General features: G+C 44.5%; 1 protein-coding gene across 4 annotated transcripts in view; it reads right to left on the bottom strand.

Annotated features, from left to right (window-relative positions):
* Positions 1–26,314, bottom strand: part of Arhgap28 (Rho GTPase activating protein 28) — a 152,230-nt gene that overhangs the window by 99,716 nt on the left and 26,200 nt on the right. Inside the window, exon 1 of one of the 4 annotated variants that reach the window (XM_021643483.2) lies at positions 945–1,036. The exons of 2 other annotated variants lie outside the window; for them this stretch is intronic. Coding sequence is in view for 1 of the 2 variants with exons in the window: in XM_021643481.2 (XP_021499156.1) it covers positions 616–701 (86 nt within the window). In the remaining variant the exon portion in view is untranslated. Of the gene's footprint in view, positions 1–615; positions 833–944; positions 1,037–26,314 lie in introns of those variants that run through there. One more of the 4 variants, XM_021643481.2, reaches the window with a different exon arrangement.

Here is a 26,314-nt window from a genome sequence, read left to right as displayed (position 1 = left end):
AATGGAGGTCCTACTCACCATCCTCTGTGGGACCAGAGCAAAGGCCACTCCTGGCTAGTGGTGTCCTTTGTCCCAGATCTGAAATCCAGCTGAAAAGGCTTATTACCCTGACTGGAGAAGAAAGTAATTCCACCCGAGTGGAACACCTGGCCTGAGTAACAGGCTCTACTTGAGTGGATGTTACTAAAATTAGATAACTACCTGGAAAGATTGGATGAAACTGTTTCAAGCCACTCACCTCAGACCAGGAATTGGAAGCAAGAGCCTTTGAGACATTCATTCTTCAGGGATCTACTAAGACATTTTAAAACTCGTCTTTCGCATGAGTAATAAGACTTACTTTGATTCTTTCTATACCAAGTGTTCGTAACTCACATTCATAGCATAAAATTTTAAAACAACCTGCTTTAAAGGACTAAACAGATCACAATTCACCATCATTGCACAACATACCTATAAATAACCAAAGTGATTATCATCAGTGCCAACAAAGCATCCACTGAAAACTGGATTTTATAAACAGCTTTTGCAGCCAATTTTTTCTTCCTTCTTTTAAAGCCTCAGAAAGGACCCCAAAGCCTGAGTTGCTGACGGAGGAAGCATCTGCAGACTTACCGGTCAGCAGGGCAAAAGCCCTCTGAGAGGGACACAGTACAGCTCTGCCACGGTGTGCCCTCATGACCTGGAGGCATGGAAGCCATCTCCAGCCAGCCTTCTCCACCTCATACCACGGAGCACTGCCCTGTCCCTCCACAGGACATGCAGGGCTGGGCTCTGTGGCCAAGGAACAAAGGGCAGTGGAGATCCTAGGCTCTGTGGAGAGCTGATTCCCTCCGCGCTTCAGCTATTTAAAGAGGTGGTGCCTGCTGGACAAATGCTGCCTCGCCGCCTTCCTGTTTGTGTCTCAGCTCAAACTTCCATCCATTTCCCCAAGGAAGACTTACTTTCAGAGTGCAATTAGCAGTCAGCAGGCTGATTTGGAAAAGCGTGGCGGTGTCTGAGGACTGAGATCTAGAACCATGTTTTCCCTAAGTAGACACGGGGCTGCATTAAAAGTAATGTAAGAGTCGGAGGCAAGAATTGGATCTCTTGTGATATAGAAGGATTTCTAGTCTTCAGACTTTTAATGTGAAATGTAGAAGGGAAGGAATTTGTGGCTGATTAATCCAATATGTGTCGGGCCATAACGCAGACACATGCTGTGCCTATGGTCGGAAGGTAAGGGTTTGATTGCAGAGGGTTTTGCCACTGATAAGTTCTCAGAGCTTGACAAAATTCCATCTCTTTGGACCTCAATTTTTCTGTCTGAATAAATGGGACTAATAACACATGCTTTGCAAAGCACAGGAAGAGGTGCAAACAAGGAATGTAAAAAGACTCCATGATTAGGTTTATGGGAAAATCAGATCAATGTTAAACTAGGCTTGTCACTCACAAAGCTCTGTGTTCCATCCCCGGCCACACACATACATACACACACACACACACACACACACACACACACACGATCCTACTGTAATTGCCGCATGATTCTTAACTTCCTGGCTATTGTTACAGACTTATCAGACAGTAGTAGTTAGATTTTTTTTTTTTAAAGCTAACTTATTTCCTCCCAACAGTTACAAGCTGAGGTTGTAGCTAAAGTAGTGGGGCGCTTCTCTAACACGCTCCAGGCCCTGGATTCAATCTCTAGTGCAGGAAAAAATATTTTAATTAAAAATTGTATTTTTTTTAACGTACTGTGCAACTGCCCCATGAACATAAAGGTTTAGGGAGAGGTAGAGAACTCCCTTTCTGTCTGGTTTAACACATCCAGCGCCAATAACTGCTCGTGGCCCACACTAACAGAAATACAGTGGATAGTAAATGAGTAACTGTTAAGAGGATAAAAGGACAAATGCAAATTTTCTTTGAAAACCAGGCACAGTGTGCTACTGATGGCGAGCCCAGTGTGAATTCAGGCGAAACATCCATCTGCAAACCCCAAACCTGAAAGGCTCCAGAATGTGAAGCTTCCTGGGTATCCCTGAGTCCTGATTTCCAGTTTCAGAGTGTCACAACAGGGATGCACACATGTTCCCAATACCTTAACATTTAAAAAAGCAGATCTGAGCTTTAACATCTCAGAGTAAATCTCAAGCGTCTGGAATAAGGTGCGTGGTAAGTACGCACTGGATTAGTGAATGCCCGTAGCCTCTTCCATGGAGGAACATCCCAGGGAAAAGTGAGATGAAAAGCTTTTGAAAACAACTTCAGAATCGGAACTACACATTCCCTTTTATTATTCACGCCAGCATGAGGTTCAGATATCTCTGGGATTTATTTTTTTTTAACCAAGTGTACTATAGCGACTCTCCTCCCATACCTACGATCTCTATCCTCCCTTATAACCTACCCCCGCCCCCCGCCCCCGCCAGTCTGTTTTCTTCTCCTGTGTTCCACGCGTCCTTTGCCCAGCCCCATCTTTTTTTATCACCTACTACTGGCCTGGGTTGGTCTCCTTCCTAGTGTTTTTGAGGCTTTGCAGGCATGATGCGCACACACACTCATAGCATAGACTAGGTATGAGAGGGAGCCTGTAGTTTGTGTCTTTCTGAGGAGGGGCCTGTAGTTTGTGTCTTTCTGAGGAGGGGCCTGTAGTTTGTGTCTTTCTGAGGAGGGGCCTGTAGTTTGTGTCTTTCTGAGGAGGAGCCTGTAGTTTGTGTCTTTCTGAGGAGGAGCCTGTAGTTTGTGTCTTTCTGAGGAGGGGCCTGTAGTTTGTGTCTTTCTGAGGAGGGGCCTGTAGTTTGTGTCTTTCTGAGGAGGGGCCTGTAGTTTGTGTCTTTCCTCTTGCTCAGTGTTATACTTTCCAGATCTAGATCCACTTTTGGGACCCAGTGTTTTCTGTTGAGCCAAGTGATGAGTATGCACAGCAGCCTCCTCGGTTCAGCAGTCAATAAGAGTTAACTCACTGAAGGTAGAGAAAACTCTACCTTGGAGTTCCTCAAGCCTGCTTCTGTTAAGCCTCAAAGCTCGTTCTCTGTAGCCCTTTACACCCTGGAGAGCATCACGCGGGGGGCGGGGGGGAATTCACTGATCTTTTTATTCTTGTCTTTTTAAGAGCATTACCTGACATGAAGAATAAAGACTTGGGTCCCTTGTGGCTCTTATGATCCACTTACTAAGGTTTGATACAAGTGTCCTGGGGAGATGACAGGACAGGAAACAGTAGGTTGTTTAGGCTCCCACTGTGCTGCTGGAGATGAGGTCAGGGTGCTAGGGGCAGCAGATACAATCCTTCATGGTTGTTCATGCATAAGGAAGAAAGTGATTTTATTAGGTATTTGTCCATTTAATGTCAGTACCAAGTGAGATCAGATCTGGTCACATAAAAGATCACGGAAACACAATGTTCTCCTACTCCTCAGGAGACCTCTTGGTGTTCTTCAGAGAAAGAATTCACCCTGTCTGACCTCTTTGACCCTGTGCTCGCCACTTTTTAACATAAGACCTATCCCCCTACAGACGTCCTCCTAAGTTGAAATAATAGAAAATAAATATTCTTAATTGCTGAATCTGAATGATGTCACTTTAGTTCCCCAAAAGAATCGCTTGTATCTTATCCCTAAATATCCTACAGATTTAGGAAAATACATCTCCAAAGAACAGAGGAAGGTGGTGAAATAAAACCACAGCTGACTGTGGCCAGGGATTCAATTCTTCGGAAGGACAGGTACCCGTCAGGCACACATCACACATGTGAGGTGAAGTGTTGCAGAAAAACAGCAACAGACGAATCGGATGGCCGTCATGCACAAGGTCCTGCTCTCCAACTGTGTCTCTGAGCTCAAAGTCTCAGAGATGGGAGATTCCCCCCATTTCCCTCCTTTTTTCTTTTCCTCTTCCTCAGAGTTAGAAACGCTGAAGGCATTTTTATTTTAATTGAATAACCACAGATTCTAAGGAGTTCCAAAATGGATTCTTAGCAGCTCCGAGGTTTCTCACCTTACATTTAGCCCCTGGCCTGAAAAAAAAAAATGTACCAAGCGAGCTTCTGAACTCAGCTGCACAAGGAAATCAGAAGCACCAACCCTGCCTCCCAGAACTCAGCCAGGGGCTGGGGGTGGGGGGTGGGGAGAGGTGGCAGTGCTCTGAGAAGCCCCCAGAGGCTCTGACATCCTCCAAAGAAATGCTGATAAGTGGCCAGTTAGCTGCTGTAGAAATGCTTTATTGCCACTGTTCTGACAAACTTAATCAAGATTTGTAACATATTAGCAACTAAAAAAGATAACTTCAAGGAACCAGCCAGGGGCTCTAGTTATGCTATTTTTTTTCATTATGCACATCTTACATTAATGCAGTTTATCAATAACTGCAGGATCTAACATTGCTAGTATGAAATAAATGTTTTCTACAGAATAGAACACACAAAGCCTGTCTTGTAAGAGAATAGAATTTATAGGTTTGAAAAAAGGAACAAATATCACAGAACACAATGCCTGCCAGTTTGCAGATATAGTTCTTTGTGTATACTTCACAACACAATAAAAAAAAGTTTTCCTTGTTCTCATCGGTTGCCTTATAGAGCGTAAAACTTCCCTATTAGTTGATTGCAGTAACTAACCTTTGGAAGGAATAGAGCAGGTAAAATAAAGTCACCCTGATGAGTTAATCTTGGCAGAGAAGTATTTTTGTTCGTACATTAATTGCAACAGTTAAGGGCTACTTCTTTTTTTAAGGTGAGTAACAAAAGAGATGGTATCTCTTGCTCTTTCTCTCCATCCTAACTTGCTGTGGGAAGGCTCTGCTGGGCTCGAAGATGCAGATTTGGAAGTACAACCTTCATACTCTCAACTGATTCAAATGCTGAGAAGACAGAAAGACACTCCGGTAGCACAAAGGTAGCATGTGATAAGGGTGGAACACACGGCTCGATAGCGAACATGCCAAGCTTGCAGGCTAGGGGTGCAGCTCAGCTCGGAGAGTGCTTGCCCAGTAGTTGTGAGCCCTGGGTTCCATCTTCAGCACCATGCAAAAATGAGGCCTCCTGGTACATGTCTGTAACCAACTGCACTTAGGAGGCAGAGGCAACAGTACCAGAAGTTCAAGATTATCCTCAGCTACACATTGAACTGGAGGCCAACCTGGGATACGTGTGACTTTGTTTTAAAAACAGAATGCCAAACACAAAGTGAGAAGGGCACAGGTTCCTATCTTGGCTCAACAACCTCTAGCTGTATGATCCCAGGCAAGCTTCTCAATGTCCTGAAATGTGCTTTCTTCATGAGTGAAAATGATCGAAAAGATACTCACGTCCACTGTGTTAGGTCATGGTGATAAATACAGTATAAATGCAAACCCCTTAACAGAGTGCTTTTAGAGAGCCTTAATCGACAGCTCAGGCGTAGATCAAAAAAAGCATTTGAATGGACCCAAACATGAAATAGGAGATTTGGAGTCTCCAGCCTGACATTTTTTCTTGCACATAGAAAACTTTGAACACACAAGCTGTCCCCGACCCACATACCTGACACAGGAGAGATGACTTAGAAAAGGTCTCATAAAGAGTGGGAGCCCCAAACTTCCCCTTACCTCCCAACTGTTATAACCCTACCTGTCTGGGATGTGCCACCAGTCCTGGGTAAACCTCGGTACAACCCATCCTACACACAGTGACCTCCAGGACTACTCTGTAGAGAGACTCAAAGGGTGCCTGAATGTCTAGGAGAAGACACTCAGAACGCCCTCATCAACTGATGAGATCGGCCTTTCAGCTATAAACAACCAGGAAACTAGATTAACTCTAAGAAACTGTTTAGAGATATTGGACAGAGGAAGCACAGGATGTGGTCCCCAGAGCTGGGAACAAATGTGGCCTCCTGAAAGCTAAGTCCAGCTTTCTCTCTGTCTGATAGGAGGCTCCAACTGCAGCAGTAGAACAAACCCAAAAACACTGTGGTCTCCTCCAGCCAAGGGGACACAGAACAGCATTCTGGGAGGCTCAGGCAGAAAGACTCTATGAGGGAAACATACCGAGTGCCAGACAGGAAGGAGCTAGGCAGACAAAGAGCTCAAGAAATCCAAACGGCATTTCCTTGGGTTTGAGGCTGAATATCAAGTCACAATGTTCAGGGTCAACTTCACGGAGTCTGACAGAAAACAAATAAGTTTCTATAAGTTAAACAATCCCCTGAGCTCCCTTTGGCTGGTCGACATGTGGGTCTCGTCCACTTGGAATAGAAAGTCTCTTGTGGAAGAGCCTGGGGACTTAGGTGGTCATGACCTCAGAGGTCTACATTGGCGAAGCTCGGTCGGTCATCCCTTAAAGGCTACCTAAGTCTGTCCTAAACCTTCTAATAGAGATAATACAAAACCTTCATTTATCTTGCACTAAACAATAAAAAGAAGAAAACAAGCCCAGCATTGAAGAAAGCATAACTCCCGTGCAGGGAAGGAAGGGAATGGTCATAGGAATTTAGACACAGCAGCACGGAAGGCCACACACCAGCAAATGAAAGCGCAAGCGTAAACATGCTCAGATTGCTAAAAACTCTAAAAGGAAACACGTGAGGGGAGAGATGGAAGACAGGAAAACTTGAGACTCTCTGGAGATGAAAGACCTGTCTGAAATGAAGACTATATATTCTCAGCCCGTTAATTAGCCACAAAATATGAATCCAATAAAATTGAAGACTAAACAGTATGAGAAATATCCAAACTGGAACAGACAAAGTGTGGGAAAAAGATTTGGAAAAACTGAGGAGTTGCCCCGTGACCTAGGGAACGAAGAATAATCTGACAGACCTGTGAGTGGAGTCCTGAATAGGAGCTGGGGGCAGGAGATTCATTTTTTAAAAATCGTGGTTGGAATCCACCCTTCCCAAATCTGTTTAGAAATATAAATCACAGCTGGAAGAAACTCAGTGAACTTTAAGAAAAGACAAAGCAAAGAAAACCACAGCTCAGTGTGTCCTGGTACCCTCGCTGAGAAACAAAGAGCAAACAGCAGAAGCAGCAGAGCAGGAAGACACAGAGGCAAAGGACAAAGCAAAGAGGAATCAGAAGGCTCCATCAGAAGCAGCACCAAAAGCCAGAAGACAGACATCTCTAGAAGGATGAAAGAAATTAAAAAAATAAAATAAATAAATCACTCAGAGCCTGATTCTACTTTCATTGGAATCTTTCTTCCAAAATAAAGACTGGATAAATAATGCGTTAGACTTGTGCAGAAGCACAGAGGGTGCTCAGGCAGCTGATCTGCACTTCAGAAAGTGTTGGAAAGGGTCTCTTAAGTGTTTGCAAATGATAGTCAATGGAGACTTGGAATTACACCAGAGAATCAAAACTATGATGGTGGTAGGGTCGTGCAGACACAGAAAGAAACTATCTCCTTGCTTTTTATTTCTTTAAAGTAAAAATGACTGTTAAAAAAAATAATGATGACGCATTATACAGTCTGCGATGGCTGTGGTGAGTGCAATGTGTCACAATGGCAGCCGAACCCGAAAGCTCAGGATGGGAGGAAGTAAAGTCATAAAACCAACAGGTCCTTGCACTGTAGATGAAATGGTACAGAGCTGGTATCTAGTAGTGCAGAGTATAAAGTACTGAGCAAAAGAGGTGCCTCACGACAATTTAAAAAAAAAATATTTAAGTCATCCAAAAGAAGGATGGAAAAAGTGTGTGGGGGGGGGGCAAGGTGAAGAGAAAACAGCTGGGGAAAACAGGAACTACAGCGGGGTAGGAGACTCCAGCTGAGCAGGTTCGCTGTCCACAGGAAATACTTAGACACAGGCACCACTCGGTGGAAGTGAAAGACTGTTCTCTGCCACGTGTGTACCAGCAACAAGGGATGCTGAGATGGTCACAGTCAAACAGACAGCGGAGACTTCTGTGTCTCCTTGGGACCTGTATGCCACAGGGACTACAGGATCAAAGAAGACGGCTGGCAAAGTAGCCACGGGAGAGAAAGTGACACCAAGATAAGGCCAGAGAGGACTCGCACATGGGAAGAGCTGCACATGCAGAAAAGAGAAGGGTGACTTAGGCAGGAAGAGTGCAGCGGTTTGATTGTGAAATGTCCACAGCGGACTCGTGTGTGGAGGTCTTGATCCCGCTTGACGGTGCAGTTTGAAAGCTCGCTGGAAACACAAAAAGTGGGACATGGCTTGAGGAAGTAGATCACCGAGGATGTCCTTGGTGGTCTTATCTTCCCTGGACCTCTTGCTGGATCCCTCTCTCAGCCTTAGGACCATGGTGATGGTGAGAGCTTTGCTCCATGACTTCTACCATCAGGCTCTGCCTTATCACAGCCCAGGGAGCACCAACGAGAGGTCGCCCTGAACTGAAGGGTGTGGAACCTCGAGTGAGAGCAAAGCTTCCCCCTGTCCACGTTGTTTTGCTCAGGCATCTTTCTAACACAGAGTCTAAAACTGAAGGACAGGTTCCCCTCTATTCCCGCACTCTCTGAAGCCCATGGGCAGAGCTAGCATAAAAAGGCTGGGGCTGAGCAGACAAGCCCTGTTGAGAACAGTGATGGGCCTGATTTTAAAAAGAAAAAAAAAAAGTAGAGAAAAGATAAAAAAATCGTCAGAAAAGAGAAGGTGGTCCCTAAACCCTACAAATGGAAAACAGATGACAATGACATGTTATGAATCAGTCCACTGTTTTTGCCAAGAAAGCCCAGTTTATATGAAAGAGTTATATTCCTCGGAAGATGAATTACTGGAACTGACAGGAAGAAATGGAATCTACTCATATGTTTAAACACATTGAACCTGATAATGTAGGACATTCCCACAGGGAAATGGCTTTACGAACACACTCGCCAGCAAACAGGCTATACCAACGTATGTTGTGGATAGAAACATGTTTTTGTTTTAATCCCAGGTGTGGGATGCGGGACTGATTCAGATGGTCCACAGCAGCAGACTGTTTGCCTCTTGCGGGCTCTGAGAGGTGCACTTCGCCAGCTGCAGACAGTTTAAATCTGAGGACTCTGGAGAGAGAATAAATGCCAGAGCCCAGAGAGTGCGGAGGAGCTCTAAGAAAGAACAAGGCTGATGCTGCCCCCCACCCCCCGGAGCCTGTTGCTGTTGATGCAGTGAGACAAGAAGTTGGAGATCTCCTGAAACAAGGATTAGACTGGTTCCAAGGAACCTGAGAACCCTAACGAGCAGGAAACAGCTACTACGAAAACTGTGCCCCCTCTCCCACTAACCCTTTCCCTACCTGGTGTTGGGGTGCTGGAAGGGATTGGGGTGGAGTAGGGAGAAAGAGATATAAAAAAGGTAAATAAAAGATTTTTTTAAGGTATGCCAATAAACGTGCAAAAACAAAACAAAACAAAACAAAAAAACTGGCATGGGACTGCTTCATTGCATAAAACCAGGGTGACCTCAGTAAACCCATACAAAGTGGTCATGAGAACAAAAACCTAAAGATGGGCCTCATTCATAAATATGCAGGCAAGGCCTGGTACCTACTGACGATGCCGGTCCTGATGGCTAAAGTCTGTGTCCAGCAGTAATGTTGAGTGAGAGTTTGTTTTGTTTTGCTATGATGAACACTGTAACTTGTGTCTGTCAAAAACTTACATTCATATTTGTCATGAGGCTTACCCTCAGCAGTCCCTGTCTTCTCAGGGATGCTGTAAGTTACCTCAGCAGATAAGGGAAAACACCTGGTACCCAACAAATGCCTATGCTTTGTTTTATGAGCAGTTTCTCACATGTATTCACTTAGCTGTGCTTATTGGGGTGGGTGGCGGAGCATGCACCTGTGGAGGTGAGAGGAGACCATGAGTCAGTTCTCTCCTCATACCTGTGGGTCACAAGGCTTGAACTTGGGTTGTCAGCCCTCTCGGCAAGTGCCTTTATCCCCTGAGCCGTCTTAAACCTATCTGCAACTTCTAATCTCCACCTTTTCTTGGGCTGCAGGTCGGCGTGTAATATGGCAAGTACAATAACTGTGTTCAGAGCCAAGTTGATTAGACCTAAAGATTGGATGCAGAATTGAACTCCAAGGCAAGCTTCCAAACAGAATCTGACGTAGCTTGCTCGTTCTGCTAACAGGAGGTCATTCCCCTTTGGATTTCAGCCTCAAAACGTCCTGCGGGCTTGAGGTCCTGACAGCAGGATACTCAGTGTCTGGACTAAATTAGTCCTTGGCTGAGGCCTTCTTTAAGAATTATTTTCCTGTGAGCTCTTAACAGCACTTGAAGCCTCTCTTCAATGTGTTTACTGTTCTAACCCAGCACAGTGGGCTCATGCGTGGCACACAACCACACTAGGTGTCACCAAGACGTAAGAGCAGGAGATGGTCTACCATCAAAGCGACGTCCTCTGGAACTCAGGAAACATGAGGATTCCAGTACATGGATCTTTACACATTCTTTCCTGAGCTTGCTCAGTTAAGCAGTACCTTCCTGAGCATACTTGGTGTGAGGTTAAACACACACACACACACACACACACACACACACACACACACACACAATTGTGCTCTTCACCATTCTCCCCAGTAGGCAGAGGCAGCAGCTTTTCTTTTGTTTCTTCCCTCTCCTCTGTTCAGTGGGTTTTCTTCAGGTTTTTTTTTTTTTTTAATCCAGGTGCTCAGATTTTCCAGGGTAGAACTGTTTACCCAGGCTGACGGCTCTTTTATAGCTTGCCACTTCTTCCCTGTCCTAACCCCCTGCCTTCTCTGACTATATGCAACCCTTCCTTTTCCCTTGATGAAAAGGTCACTGAAGTAACGAAGGTGTCACTTTATTGAAACCAAATCCACAGTGGACATGTTTACATGGTGCGGCACACAACCAGAGTCTCTCGTTCTCTACCCCAAAACTTTTCCTCGAAGAATATCGTTTCTCCTCCTGGCTATCCTCAGCAGTAATCACAAAAGTTTCTGTATATTCAAACAGCAGGAAAAAAAAAAAAAAGACATAAAGCCAGGTTGGAATTTTGGCCCTCTTAAGCTTAAGGTTTCCCTTAAGCTTGGTGGAACCTCATTAATCTCCATCCACACACATGGGATGCTCGCGATCCCTGCCCTATGCATCTATGACCATAGCTCAAAGAATCGTCATCAAACATCTAAAACCTAAACGCCAATGTGACTTTTTATGCAACAGGTAGAGTAAAAAGAAAGAGACTAAAAGCATCAGACACCACGGTGCAGAGAGATCACCATCTCAACTATTTTATACATGAACTAAATGTCCTTTACAAATGAGAAGTCTACAAAGGCCGTGATTCAGACGGCCATCTAATAACCGGACGCATCCTTGGCAGCAATTTCCACACATCCTAGAAGGTCTGATCTCAGTATGGAGGTAATAGGCTTATCTTGTTCAGTACAGCAATGGCCCGGATGGTTTCAAATGCAAAATAAGGTGAGTCTCCCATCTAGAAAATGCCTTTCTTCTGAAATAAGGGATGCAAGAAAATAGAGAGATCGGGTCACTTGGTAACCTGACGCAGTATTACTACTTTCTAGTGACAATCTGATTTTGGGATTTTCTTACTCCCTCCTGTTTTTGCAGCTGCACAACCAATTGCCAAGGCTATCACTCAGTAAGTTGTATGTAACGTAGCCATGAAGACGGACAACCCAGAGGGGGAGAAACTGGAGGAAGGGTCCACTCATCCCAAAACACAAATGCAAAGCTTCATCTTGACCCCGGCTCAGGCTCAAACATCAGAAATGTTTCCTTCATCCAACAAATACTCTTTGAATGCCTGACCATCCTGGGCCCGTGTGAGCAACACGAAGCAGCGGGCAGCCTGGATGCGTGTGTTCTCTGCGCTCGTCAGTATAACCATCTGAAAGATAACGAGTGTTGGCAGGGACGCAGAACCCCTGCTCGCTGTTGGTGGCACCGCAAATTAGCATGGCTGTTACGCAAGACAGTATGGAGAGTCTTTGAGACATTAAAAATAGAACTAGCATACGACCCAGAAGTCCCACTCCTGGGCACACAGCCAGGGGAAGCGAGATCAGTACGTAAGGAGACATGACCCCTATGTTTCTTACAACATCACTCCTAAGAGCGAAAAAAATGAAAACGACCGAAGCGACGAATGGACGCAGAAAAGGTGGTGCGTAGACACAACGGACTACAACACAACTTTAAGAACTTTAAGTCTTTTTTTTTATTTTGAAACAACATGGCTAGAACTGAGTTGTGTGAAATAGGCAGGAAAGATAAACAGTGAATGATCTGACCTGGATGGAGCTCATTGATTTGGCTAGCCTGGTGAGCTCCAGATATCAGGCTAGGCCTTCCCCACCAGCACTGGGGTGATGGACATACCAAACCTGCAGATCCAAGCCCAGGTCTTCATGTACAGGCAACAGTCACTTTACCTACCCACCACAGGCAGGGTGTTTTTGACACCAGGGTCAGCCTTTGCTGACACTAAGAAGTCTGTAAGCGAAGCTCTGGCTTCCTTGACAACTTGAGCAGTCCCAGAATGGCTTCGGGGAACAAAGCCAGCAGGAGCAACAGTGAGGAGGGACTGTGCCCTGAGCACAGGCTGGCATGAAGACTGAGCTCATGGAGAGCTGTGAGCAGCCAACCGTGGCTACTGCTTGCTCCCTGCCAAGGACTAGTAACTCTACCATGCCCACTGAGGGCAGGAGGTCTCAGGATGACAGCTGCCTTACCTTGGTGTTTCTAGGAAGGCCTGCTTTTATTGCTGCCTTTCAACTGTCCGTGGTGATTCTTCTGCTGAAAAGGAACAATGAAAAGGACAGGTGCAGCCATTACCATCAAGCCACATCCATATCCATGAACAAACAGCAAAGCCATGCATGACCTCGCGGCAAGCAAATCTCTCACCTTACCGAACAGGCTATGATCCTTGATAATGTTGACAATCAGTGGTCATTAGTAAATAAAACCATTTTTTTTTTTTTTTACCTTCGTGGAGTCTTCATGTTTCATACACCAAGTAGCCTGAGTGTTGACACATTTCCACAAAGAGACAAATACAGTCAAGATGGCCTGGGTTGGGCTCATAGCTCACTTGGCAGAATGCGTGCCTAGTGTGCTTGAATCCCTGGGTAGCATCCCCAGCACTTCTTGAATAAGGTGTGGTAGCATATGCTTGCATTTTAGCATTGAGGAGGTCGACCTTAACTACACAGACCGTTCCAAGCCAGCCAGAGCAAATGAACTGCTCAGTGGTAGAGCATGTACCTAGCATGGATGGGACCCTCTGGTCACTTTCCAGCGCAAAGAGGGTGGGGGAGGCATGCAGAGCCCTGAACCATCTCACCCACCATTGCCTCCCCCGTACCTTCTTCCCTCGCCCCACCTTATTGTACCCACCCCCAGGACACCACCTCACTCCTTCCGGGCATAACCCAAGTCTTTCAGGGGACGAATCCCACCACTGACGTTCTGTTTTAAACTGCGACCGCCTTTCATGCAGTTTTTCGATACCCCAGGTCCTCACCTCCTTCTTCACTTTTATCAAAAGTGCTTACTATAATAGATAAGTACTCGTTGACCATCTGCTTCTACAGACACCAGCATCACACATTTGTCCCCTTCACTCTGCACCACTGTATTCTCAGCACTGAGAAGAGGGTGTGAGACACAGCAGCAGATGTAATAAACACGTGTTCAGTAATGATTGAGCGAAAACATTAATTTATTAAAGATCATGACTTCAATTCTGTGTGAGTTAGTATAAAGAAAAGCACGGTACACTTGCTGGGAAAACAAGAGAAGTGATGTCTGGGGGAGGTTAAGTGTGAGATCCTATAAATGTGCCTTTTCTAGGAAGCTACGAGGCGTGTACATAAGTTAAGCTAGAAATCCGATTCCTGTACTGCATATGGACTCTGGGAAGCAGAGAAAGTTGTTTCCGGTTTTTTGGAAATGGGAAGTTAGTATCCTTTACAGAGTTCACACTAGTGAGCTTTCATTGTGTCTGAAACACTTCACCCAAGTCAAAAGCTCTTCACATTTAAAGCAGCAACAGTCACAGAAGCTTTGTTTTCCAGATGGGAAAATTAAATTACCTGTGGCCAGACCAGATACATCCAAAGTCAAATTAGCAGCAGTATGCAGGACTGCCTTGAACAGAGATGCGCAACTCCACCCTTCGGGGAAAACGACTCTGCTTCTCTTTTCTACACTGCTATTTTATCAATGCAGATATGAAAATATTAAAGTAATATATGCCAGTGTTGATGGAAAGAAAAATCACATCTTTTTACATACAAGATACATACAAGTGCATATGTCTCCAGTTAGGTTCACTGTGGCAGTTCATACACTTGTAAAACAGACATTGTTCATATATGTTGCATTTAAAGGCTATGATTATTTTCTAGTATTTCACTTAATAGACAAACAGTTCAGGGGTTGGCATGACACTCAGTGGTAAGAATGCATGTTTTTGCATGTACAAGATTGTAAAGTTAACCTTTAACAGACGTTCATTCTCTCTCCTCTCTTGCTCGCTCACTCGCTCTCTTGATTTCTAGTTCAGTTATCCTCTAAAACATTATCAGGACGTTATCAGCTCCAAGGAATCTCACCTGTTTCCTTCAGTATTCCCAGATAAGCGGTTTATTCGATGTAGCTCACCCGTATTCTTTTTTAAACTTAATGTTTAAGTTGGCAAACCAGTGGGCTTCATGTGGCATTTTCATGCCTATGCACCAGGGTACTTTGTTCTAACCCCTCCTTCCCACCCACCTCTCTCTGCTGTGGCCCAGGTGCCCTGTGGCTGACTCCTTCCTTTCCCAGGGACAACCCCACGTCTGCTCTCATGCCACAGACATTCCATTACCCCCTCATTCCCGACTCCCTTAAAATCTTTCCCTTTTCCCTCTGGATCCTTTCTTCAGTTTCATCATGTGCGTGTGGGTGTGCATGACCCAACACACACACACACACACACAGCACATACACACACATGCAAGCACGCACCCACATATACATCATTTTGTTTACTAATTTAGTTTTGCTTTTGAGATGGTCCTAAACTCACTAGGTAACTGAACATGGTTTTGAACTTCTGATCCACTTGCTCCACCCACCCAGGATGGGACTGCAGACATGTGCCACCACACCCAGCTTGTGTGTTCCTGGGATAGAACCCAGGGTTTGTGCATGCTAGAAGCACTGTGCCAACTGAGCTGCATCCACTAATCTAGGTTCTGCATGCAAAAGAAAACCTGAGGTATCTATCCAGGAGTGGTGACACACTCCTTTAACCCCAGCAACTCAGGAGGCAGAGGCAGGTGGATCTCATGAGTTCAAGCTTGGCTTGGTCTACAGAGTGAGTTCTAGGACAGCCAGGGCTCCACAGAGAAACCCTGTCTCAATAAAGGGAATGAAAAAGAAAATGTAGTATTTTTCTTTCCATCTGCCTTGTTTCAGTTAACATGACTTTCCCATGAATGCCAAGATTTAAATTTCTTCATGACTGAGTAAAATTCCATCACGTATTCCGTATTTTCTACATCTGTTGATGGGCATCTAGGATGGTTTTACTACCTGGCTACTGTGACTAGCGAACCAACAATTGTGGGTGAGCAACTCTCTCTACCTCTCTCTACAGTGACTGGGTCATATGGTAGTTCGCTCTCTTCCTAACATACAAAGAGCCATTTTTCATAGTGGCTGCACAAACTTACATTCCTGTGAGCAGTAGGTGAGAGGTCTAGCATTGGATGTCATGTTTCCTTGAAAACAGCCATTCTCCCTGAGATGAGCTGGAACTTAAAAACCGCTTTCCCTGATGACTAACGGTGTTGAACTATTCATGCAATCCTACTCGTCAGTTCTTGGGACTCATTCTTATATTCTGGAGTCCTTTTACAAAGTCCTTGCCTGTGGCTATATCGTGAAAACTTTGGTTTACATGTTTCCCTAGCAGGTTTAGAGTTTCAAGTTTTGTGCTAAGGTCCTTGGAAATCCAGCTTTCCCCAGCACATTCAACAGCCTTTGGTTTTCTCAATACACATTTTGACACGTTTGTCAAAAGTTAGGTGGCTGTAGCCACATAGGTTTATGTGTAGGTGTTCAATTTTATTCTATTGATCTACATGTCTGTTTTTGCACCAGAACCATGCAGTTTTCATTACTATGGCTTTGTGATATAATTTGAGAGCAGGTATTAGGATGACTCAGCATTGCTCTTTCTTCCAAAGATTGCTGTATTAGTTAATTTATCTCATTTTTGACGAAAACAACTTAGGGAAGGGCGAGCTTATTTTGGAACACATTTGGAGGATTCAATGACTACACCTGTCATAGCTCAGCCTGGCTTTTTCTGGGGTCTGGGATCCTGGAATATGGACTGGGCTAATGGACCAAAGTCCAGGAAACTTGGATTATAAGGAGTAACCAGGAAATCCTAGGAACAAGCTGTCAGTGTTGTTTTTCTCCCAATCATGAAACCAGTCATGAACTGGGCTATTCGCTGGGATCATCTGTGTCATTCCTTTGCATCTATGAGGACTTCTTCTGCAGTCAACTTAACTTAAAAAGTGCTGAATTGAATTGCATCAGCCATGTCCCATATCCCTGAAGCTTTCAAGTTATAATACATCCTAACAGCCAAGACAGGGCCAATCTGACTGCTGGGATTCAGGCTGGATCTGGTATATTTCTTGATGATTACTTCTCGCCTCTATTACTTTCTCACTCTAATCCCATATCATACTGAAACCTAGAGGCTGGGGAGTGTATGGATCAGAGCTTCGGTGCTCAGTTAAGAATCATGGCTGCACTTCTCCCTCATGTCCCCGCATTGGCAGAACCTTGATCCTCCTGCCTCAGCACTGGAGTACAAAGTATCAGCAGTATTTGTGGACCACGCATGCTGGAAACCAGCTGACAGGAGAGAGGAAATAAAACGCGCACATTGCCTGGTGGAGACTTTGCTCCTGGGACTTAGAGACTATCAGGAAGAGAATTAACAAGTCTTGAAACACCATCAGGCGGCGGCTGGGATGCACTTGGCTTCCATGCAGCCAGACTCCTGTGGAAGAACATCCCACGTTGACAGGCCTGACTCTAAAGAGAGCTGGGGTCAGCTGTGCATGCTGATGCTCTGGGAAGGCTTCTTTCCTTCAGTTTTAGAATCGTGAGATCAGAATAAAAGAATTCCCTCCCTTATAAAAAGAAAACAAACGAGAAAACCAAATGTGTGAATTAAACAGGATGGCATAAATGCTAGGCCCGGGCACCTGGCATACAGTTCAGGAAGGCTGGAATTCAAAGATGAAGGTACAGGTAGGGTTGGTGTCACCCAGGCCTCTTTCCTTGGGTGGCAAGAAGCCTTTTTCTCACGTTTCCCTATGGCCTTCCTCCTGGACCTCAGTAGGCCCACATGTCTCTTCAGAGCACCACCTATTGGGTTAGACTTCACTAGTTCTGCAAAGGGCCCATCTCTATACATGGCCTGTCTGATGGAGGTACCTGGGATCACAATCTCAACATATGAATGCTCTAGGGATCCTGTGTGTCCTACCACTCAGGGAAGGCAGGGGAAGCCAATGGGAAGAGGACAGTGTGCTGGGTTGCAGGAAGACGGGTAGATAGATCACGGGAGGAAGGAGACGAAGCCAGATCTGGACCGCGTTGGTGAAAGACGGCTCCGCAGCATTCTGGGGGTGGGCGTCACTAAACTCCTTTGCAACACGTGCGTGGCACAAGTTGAAGCCAGAAAGGGCTGGGAAAGGAAACAGGCCCTGTAAGGCTTTCAAGACAGGGTGAAATAGTAAGCAGCCGGAGTCACCCTTAAGGGAAATGGAAACCATTGCAGGGTTTCAAGCAGAAATGAATGTGTCCTGAAAGGGTTAGACTAACTTTGTAACCTGTATGTCTTCTAAAGCCTATAGTTTTGAGTTTTAGGTTCAGGTTAAGCTAAAGCCTCTTAGTACCTTTCCAGAGAATGGAAAAATGTGACCCTATCTACGAGGACAGATAGAAAAAAAAGGCAAGCAAGCAATGACCTTCACTCAGCAAAAAGAAAAACTCCTGTCTTCGAGATAGCATTTCTTAGCAATGAACCCAGACTTCTTCTGAGTAGCTTTTGACCTGCAGCCAAAAGTCCGCAGCCCCTAATCTTCAAGGATGAGCTAACCACCCCCACCTTAAATTGCAGCTGCATCCACACTTGGCAGGACTGGCCAAGCTTGAGCACCTAAGACTAACCAATTATCTTACTTTATAGCTTCCTCATCCAATCCTAAATTGCCAAAACTGCAACTTCAAATTTCCCGCAATTTTTCTTTTAAAAAGCTAAAGGCCTTTGTCTCCCAGTGCCACTCTTTGCTGACCAGCAGGGGTGACCCCATTGTGCAATGGTTAATAAACCTCTTGCCTTTGCAATGAGTCTTGGTCTGGGGGAGTTTCTGGGAAGGGCGTGATCTTGAACTCCTGAGCTGTGAGACCCCAGGTCTTACAGTACCATGATTGAACTTAAATTTTAGTAAGTCCCCGTGCGCATGAGAAGGAATTGCTAGGGCAAGGTGAGCATCTGAAGTAAGATGAGCAGAGAGCTTGAGCTGTGTCATTTAGAGGCATGGCAGCCATGTGTTCCAGAAAGCTAATCAGTGGACAAAATGATGACAGGGCATGGGGGAGGGGAGGCGAGAGTGATTCCTGTGCTACTGGAAGACGGGTAGATCACAAGACAGAAGGAGACCACGTCAAAAAAGGACATCATGCATTTGAGGATCCATGGAAACAGCAGGATGCCACTGCCACCTGAGAGCTGCTACACTTGTGAACCGCTCGTTAGGAGAAGTCTGCAGAAACACACGTGCACAGACAGTAGTGTGCAGCTTCCTCCAGTGCGGAAGGTAAGCCTTAAGAGATAGCACAGCTTGGCCAACTGCTCACAGCCCGCGGATGTCAAAGCTGAAAGGAGAAACAAGCTTTTCTAACGCAGAGCCCAAGGTAAAAGCCATAACCGTCTTGGTAGCGGACTTAGAAAGGAGCACACTGGAGGTGCACATCCGGGGGTCTTTAGATTGCGAGGCTGCCTGATCCACTGGCTTCACTTTCCAACTCGCTACCGACAAGTGGCCCAGCCTGCCTCTCCTTGAGCCTCTCCCACACACATTAGCAGACGACAACACGGCTGGCAGGCTTGTGGTTGAGCCAGGGCACAGGAGCCCAGATGTATGCCGTGGCAAAGGGCAGGGACAACCCTGTTCTCCAGGAGCACACCTCCTCAGGCCACCACAGCCAGCACCCAGTGCTTGTGGTAGACGCCCTTCCTCCCGTTCCCCTGCCCTAGCTCATAGTGAACAGTATTCAAGACCTGAAGGCAGTCATAACCCATTATTTACCAATGCACATTCCTTAAAAAACATCACTTTAATACACCACACATCATGAAAGTGAACAGCCTGCATGGAGGGCTGGGTGACAAGCAGAGCACACGGACGGAACATCACCGAAAGCAAGACTGACCGCTAAGCTTCTCCCATGTCCTGTGTGCAAGATGAGCCAACCTGTCCCCCCGCCTCCGCCCTACTCCTCCCTCCAGGACACCATTCTCCCGGCGACTGTTACTGAAATAGTTCTGTCTACTTTTCTATAGTAAATGAATGGACCTGTTCGCGTCTGTGCTTTCGGCATCTGTGTCTACAGGCACTTCAGAGATTGAATGGGAACTTGGAAAAGACAAAAGCTTATTGTAGATGAGGCTACAGTGTGACCCCATGGCCTCACTGTCCTATCCTCTAAGGACTCCCAGTGTGACATAAAGTGCCCTGAACATTCGCATTCTGAATTACACCCCACAGAAAGCAGTCGTGTGAAATGAACCCCGGGGAAAGCCAGTGATCATTGCAGTGCTGTGTTCTTAAGAGGTTGGGTGATACAGAGCTGCTGTAACAAATCCTCCCTGTGAATGAAAGATTAGGAGGGAGCGTGACAGCAACAGCAGGGAGGGGGACTGGACAGCCGTTCAGTTGCAAGAGCTGCAGTGAGATAAAAAAGCAGTGGGTAACGGTGATTTTTCAATCACCAACTATTACTCTACCAAAGTATCCCCCTTTCCAGGAAGGAATCCTTTCCAGTTCAAACACCTAACAGTTCCTTTAGGAAATGATTTTAGAAAGTGGTTTTAATATGTTGTATGTATACATATTTTTAAAAAAGTCGGTAGAAATTTTTCTAATAAAAAAAGTCACAGATATCATGCCTTTAATTTTCAATATTGTACTGGTTTGGGGTTCTTTCTTCCTTCCTTCCTTCCTTCCTTCCTTCCTTCCTTCCTTCCTTCCTTCCTTCCTTCCTTCCTTCCTTCCTTTCTTCCTTTCTTTCTTTCTTTCTTTCTTTCTTTCTCTCTCTCTCTCTCTCTCTCTCTTTCTTTCTTTCTTTCTTTCTTTTTCTCTTTAGTGTGGTATAATTTCTGAATTTCTGAGCTTCTTTCTTACCTGTGCCTATGGCTTTCTTGGTGGGCTGGAAAGGACACTGAGGACTTGAATAGTTCTCTCATCTTACGGACTATTTGACTTTGTTTTCAATCACACCAGGAAATCTCAAGTCTTAAAGTTTGGACAATGGAAACAAACATATTTGCAAGCTGTCTGCCTGGGGACTTGGACGTTTCCCCGAGTGTCTAAAGGAGAAATCCTCTGTTCACATCAGTTCTCTCAAACATGTCCGCTTTGTACCATGTTAGCACAATTTAAGTTTAGCTAGGTGAGCACAGTTAAGGCACACTCCCCCCACCGAGGACATTCTTTGTGGGACACGTATTTTGTGAGCATTTATGTCAGGAGTTCCTTTGAAACCTCTAAAACTCTTGATTACATCTTGATGACCCTTGACCAAGAAAATCACCAGCAATTAGCATGACCTTCTCCCACCAAACAAAGTTCTGATTCCAACCCTAGCAAATTGCCTTTCAGACAAGAGCCGACCTCCTGTGACCACACTTTTGCTTCAGACAGTGTTCCTTCCAGCACAGTGGGGAGCACTGACACAGACAGGCTGGGGTGGGACTTGAAGTCAGGTTGTATTAGCAGAACTCAAAGCTGGGAAAGACTCTTTCCTTCAGCCCTTAATTGCCTTTTTTAAAGATAAAGCAGCCCACGAAAGTGCTCAGACTGTAGTGTCTTCTTACCTATTGTGTTTGCAACTGTAATCCCTGTATTTATGTCCTGCCTCAGCTGAGTTTATACTATATAGTTCGTTTTAGTCATAGAAAACTGGTATGCTATGGACATTTCTTGTTTATTTAAAATTGCATATAAATATGCAATATATATGCAATTAAATATATATGTGTATATATATATATATATCACCTAGCAGATGAATTGATGCCTCATGGTTAAGAGCACTGGCTGTTCTTTTAAAGGACGGGGGTTCTATTCCAAACACCCACTTTTCAGCTCACAACCGTCTAGATCTCCAGTCTCTGGGAATCTGATACCCTCTTCTGGCCTGCATGGGTACTTCCTGCATGTGGTACACAATACATGCATGCAAAAATCCATATACCTAAAAATAAAGGTTAATGGTATTTTTAATGAAGAAGCCATGATTTTCACAGCGTGATAAACTTGGTACAATTAAAAAACTAGTTTAGTGAGTCACAGAAATAAAAGCATCACCCCAAATTTAGATGCAGAGTATAAAAGATGCAAAAATGAAAAATGTACTGTCTACACCGAATCTATGCTTGACCAGTAAATGGGTGTTCTAAATGGAAGTCAGAATTTCCTCACTCATATTTAAACCTCTCTTTCCAAAAAGCTCACTTCACTTCACATTTGCCTAACAACTCCCTCATCCAGTTTCTGACCATGGGCAACCATCCCTAGAGGATTTGAGGAGCTGAGGAGATGGCTCAGCAAACACGAAAGCCTGTGGGAAGGCCTGGGGACACACAGTCTTTAAGAAGCTGGGGAAGGCTACATAGACCTGCAAGCACTGTGGAGCACAGAGATGGCAGAATCACCAGGGACGGTTGGGGCCACTCCAGGTTCAAGGAGACACCCTGAGAATGACAAGAAGTCAAAGAGCAGGACATCTCATGTCCTCCTCTGCTCTCTGTGTGCACAAGAATACACATGTGTATAAACCCACACACACACATGAGAGAGAGAGAGCACATTTGTGAAGAACTAAATCCTGCCAACATACCTAACTATACCTCCATGTCAACGACTGTAATAAAGGGTACACAAAGTCATTAAAAAAAAAAACTCTAATAATTTATTGACCTTCAGTTTCACATGGTGAAAAAAAAAGAATAAGTTTTACAAAACCTCAAAAATGCAGAAGCAAACAAGAACATATAAACACAAACATCAGAAACATTTTCTAACTTCTTCAGGGTTTGATACATGAACCACATATTCAAAAGCCAAGAGAAAGATATTATGAGACTCTATTCACTCTTATTCAGACACTTTTCTGCAGAGTTTTCTGAGCAGCCTCTGGGAGATCTGCTCTCATTACACTCCCATTAAGGTGAGGCAGGAAGAAAGAAAAGAAGGAGGATGAAACAAGTAAAGGCTACACCAGAAAAAGAATGGTACTTCCTGAGAAAGCAATAAGGATAATTTTTTGTTGTTTTGTTTTTCGAGACAGGGTTTCTCTGTGTAGCCTTGGCTGTCCTGGACTTGCTTTGTAGACCAGGCTAGCCTCTAAATCACAGCAATCTGCATGCCTCTGCCTTCCTGAGTGCTGGGATTAAACGTGTGCACCACTGCACTTGGCTTGATAACCAATTCTTAAAGAGATCTTGTCCCAAGGTCCTTCTACTGCTGTCTCCAGCCTTCAATAAATCTAAGATGAATGCTGTTATTTCTAGAGAGGAAACAGAGCCACTGATAGACTGAAGAGCTCCCCTCAAACCCCTGTTTGGTGGAACAGTTGAGCTGTCTCTGTCAAATCCAACAGTACTGGTGAGGCTGAAACTGAAATGAACAGGGACTTTTCATATCAGAGCTCTGATTATTTTGTGGTTCTACATATGACTGAGTAATTTTCATGAAAAGACTGATTGGTATTTTGATGTTTATTGGTAAATGAAGACAATGTTTAAATGCTAATCAAGAATGATGCTGATTTTATGGACGGTGAAATATATTTTTACAATATATGGAGTAGGAAATATGCTAACCATACAGCCGCATTTGGTCAGAAAGAAAACTCATTTCCTCAGAGGCCCAAGCATAAGTGTTAACAGCACCTCCTTGAACCTTAAAGGCTCCATGTGGCTTCTTGGAAGAGAGCCACCATTCCGTTTCCTGTCATATCAGGCTTCGTAAGCTTCTCTCATTCTGCACTTGTCTTCAAAGGCCTACACTTCTTTTCTATATCTTCTAATTTCTGAAAAACTGCCGTCTTTTGGCCCTTTTACCAAATCCCCTGAAGTCCTCATCCTTGGATGTAACAGTTGTTCACATGTATTGTCTATGTGGAAAGTCAGCTAGCAAATTAAGCTCCCCAACCACAGGCCCCCATTCACCAAGTTGTTTATGAAGGTCTTTGGGAAACCAGTTATCTGCAGTAGAAAGGGAGAGAGTCCCTGTCCATCTCTGTAGAAGAAATATCTTATGTGCTGCATGGATACACCACCTGTCAATTAAAAAAAAAACAAAACAAAACAAAAAAAAAAACAACTATGGCCTAAGGCTGAGGCAGGAAAAAGGAGATGGGACATTGGGCAGGTAGAGAGGATTCTGGGATAGAGCCAGGCACAGGGGATTTGTCCAGCAAGATGTGAGGAGGACAGACACATGGTACCTGAGCAGGGGTAACTAGCCACGTGGCAGAATGCAGATTAGTATAAATGGGTCATTTTTAGTTATGAGATAGTCAGAGAAGAGCCTAGCTAGATGGCTTAGGTATTTGTAAATACATAGTGAGTCTGAGTCATTATTCCAGGAGCTTGGGGACAAAGCTGGAGTTGCTGGAGAACAAACTTAACAACTAGTGCCAGGAGGCTGTTCACACAGGCAGTGGACTCCAGTGAGAGTGACAACCCACCTCGCTGTCCAGCTTAGTGACATGCATTATTCCTTTCCTAGCCATGATCTTAGCACCTAACCATATCCTGAATTTAATAACCAACAAAAAATGGTATTCAGCATAAATTTTGCTTCTTGTATTATGATTTAGTGACACTATATGGTCTTAGTTACCCCAAGATAGGTTTAATCTCACTGTGATAGTAACACTTCATTACAGGGCTCTCTATAAAAGTCACTTGGATAAATGTGGAGTTATAACAAGCACCGAAGACACACATTTAAAAGAGAGAAGTGAATGTGTCTAAAGATACAAGAAAAGTAATTACAGCTTCAGAGTCACATGACCAGGAATACCCCACTACGTGATAATGTTTTTAAGTCATTTCTTCCCAGTTATTGGCTATCTTGTTCCCTCACACAAGTGCTCACGTCAGATATTGAGAACAAGGATACAATCATTGCAACCAGGGAATCTGCTGTGCTACCTATTTAGAATCATCAAGGTAACACAGAAGGGAAAATCCACTAATATAGACCCAAAACTGGCCAAACCCTAGTCATCAATGGGGGCGGGGGGTAGGGGAGCCAGCTTCACAGTCAGACAAGTATCTTCAGCAATCTGTTTGTCTTACATGCCACAAACTATGCCTGTTAAGTCAAGAATGAGTATACTTGGGGTGAGCCGTTTAGAGCTAAGCTACACTGCTGGACATTTGGAGACACACAGCGTCCACTCGGGGAAAGCCACAGAACTCAGATATTAAAAACAGCAATAAAACAGGATGCCCCAACAAATCCAATCTCATTTCTCCACACATTTTCCCTTATAAAAATTAAAAAGTACCCACTTTCTGGGCATAGTGGCACAACCAGGAATCCCAGCATTAGGGAAACTGAAGTAGAAGGACTGTGCACTTACAGCCAGCATAGACTATACAGCAAGAATGTGTGTTTAAAAATAGGGGATGGGACCACAAAATATCCACGTAATTAAGAACAATTTGGAAAAAAAAAAAAAGCAGTCTCAAAACAAACTTCATACTATCTGAAGTTATATAAGTCATGTTCTTCAAATCGTGGTCTCCCAAAGAACAAACTTAAACTTCTCTGGATGATATGCAGTCTTCGCAAGGTTGTAGCATGGACCATAAATATAAACACAAAACAAGAGTTGCTATCATTCTGACCTCACAAAAACACTGTTCTGACTGCCATGGTGCTTTAGATGAAATAGAAAGACCTAAATAGACTACAATGAACAGATCTGAGACAATTCCACAGAGTTTATTTTTAGGTAAGAAGAATGGGCCCCATCTCTCTCTCATGGACATGTTTAAGACTTTATGGCTGTGACATCATATACAAAGCAAGCAGACATATGCATGGTCTCTTTCAAGGATCCTTCACCACTTCAAACTGGGCATCTAGATAATACAAGGTCCCTTGCTTCTCTGGTCTGTCTCCCAGTCCCAGTCTGCCCTCAAGCACTGACTAAGTGGCATTCTATACGACACAAAAGTTGCTGATCTATTGAGAGAGACTGGAGAGTCTGTTCTTCACATTGTCTGAAACCTTTGCAGATACTACTTATAACTCAGCAAAGCATAACTGCACGGTTGCCTGCTATGGACAAGCCTTTACTCTCAGCCAACCTCTGTGAGGCTGAAGCCAATCTCTGTTGTACATACTGAATTCCAGGGCAGTCAGAGCTACATAGTGAGACCCTGTCTTAAAGCAAACAAAAAGTATTGTCAATGAGCCCCAAACTAGATAAATAGATTGATTATGAGCAGATAAAGGGTTTTGTTTTGTTTTGTTTTTAATATCACCTGGACCTATGACACTGACCTAATTTCTCACAGGCTTAGCTTCCGCATTCCTGGTCTGTGACTATGGTGAAGTGCTAAGGGGAACAATGGACTTATTGTGACATGCCTACACTCTAGCTAAGAGGAGGAAAATCCTGTCATGTCACCACACTGTAATTCCAGTCCAAGAACTGATCTTGAGAAATTGCTGGAACCTACTCTATTTCTAGAATCCCTTCCCACAGTCCTCCTTACATGGAGGCTGACATTAGCTTTAGTGATTGATGCTTTTGCTGAGCCTGGAATCTTTGTAGCACTGCATGGGTCTTGATGTTCCTAAGGACAGAAGTGAGCACAGCCTTATAGGACCAAGCTTGAGACAAACAGGACCAAGAAAAAGCTGGTAAACAACAAGTGAAGTTAGGTAGCAGTCCTCTGTTGACCCTGAGATACCCATGATGGAAGCTGCAAGGCAGGGAGCTGTGTTGCCCTTGGCAGCTGGGATACAGCTCTGAAGACCGGAGGACTTCACAACAGTGTTGGGGTTGGCC

Source organism: Meriones unguiculatus, chromosome 15 (genome assembly GCF_030254825.1).
Source record: "Meriones unguiculatus strain TT.TT164.6M chromosome 15, Bangor_MerUng_6.1, whole genome shotgun sequence".
Classification (NCBI taxonomy): Eukaryota; Metazoa; Chordata; class Mammalia; order Rodentia; family Muridae; genus Meriones; species Meriones unguiculatus.
The sequence above is the reverse complement of the archived record's forward strand: the minus strand, read 5'-3'. Positions and strand labels throughout refer to the sequence as shown.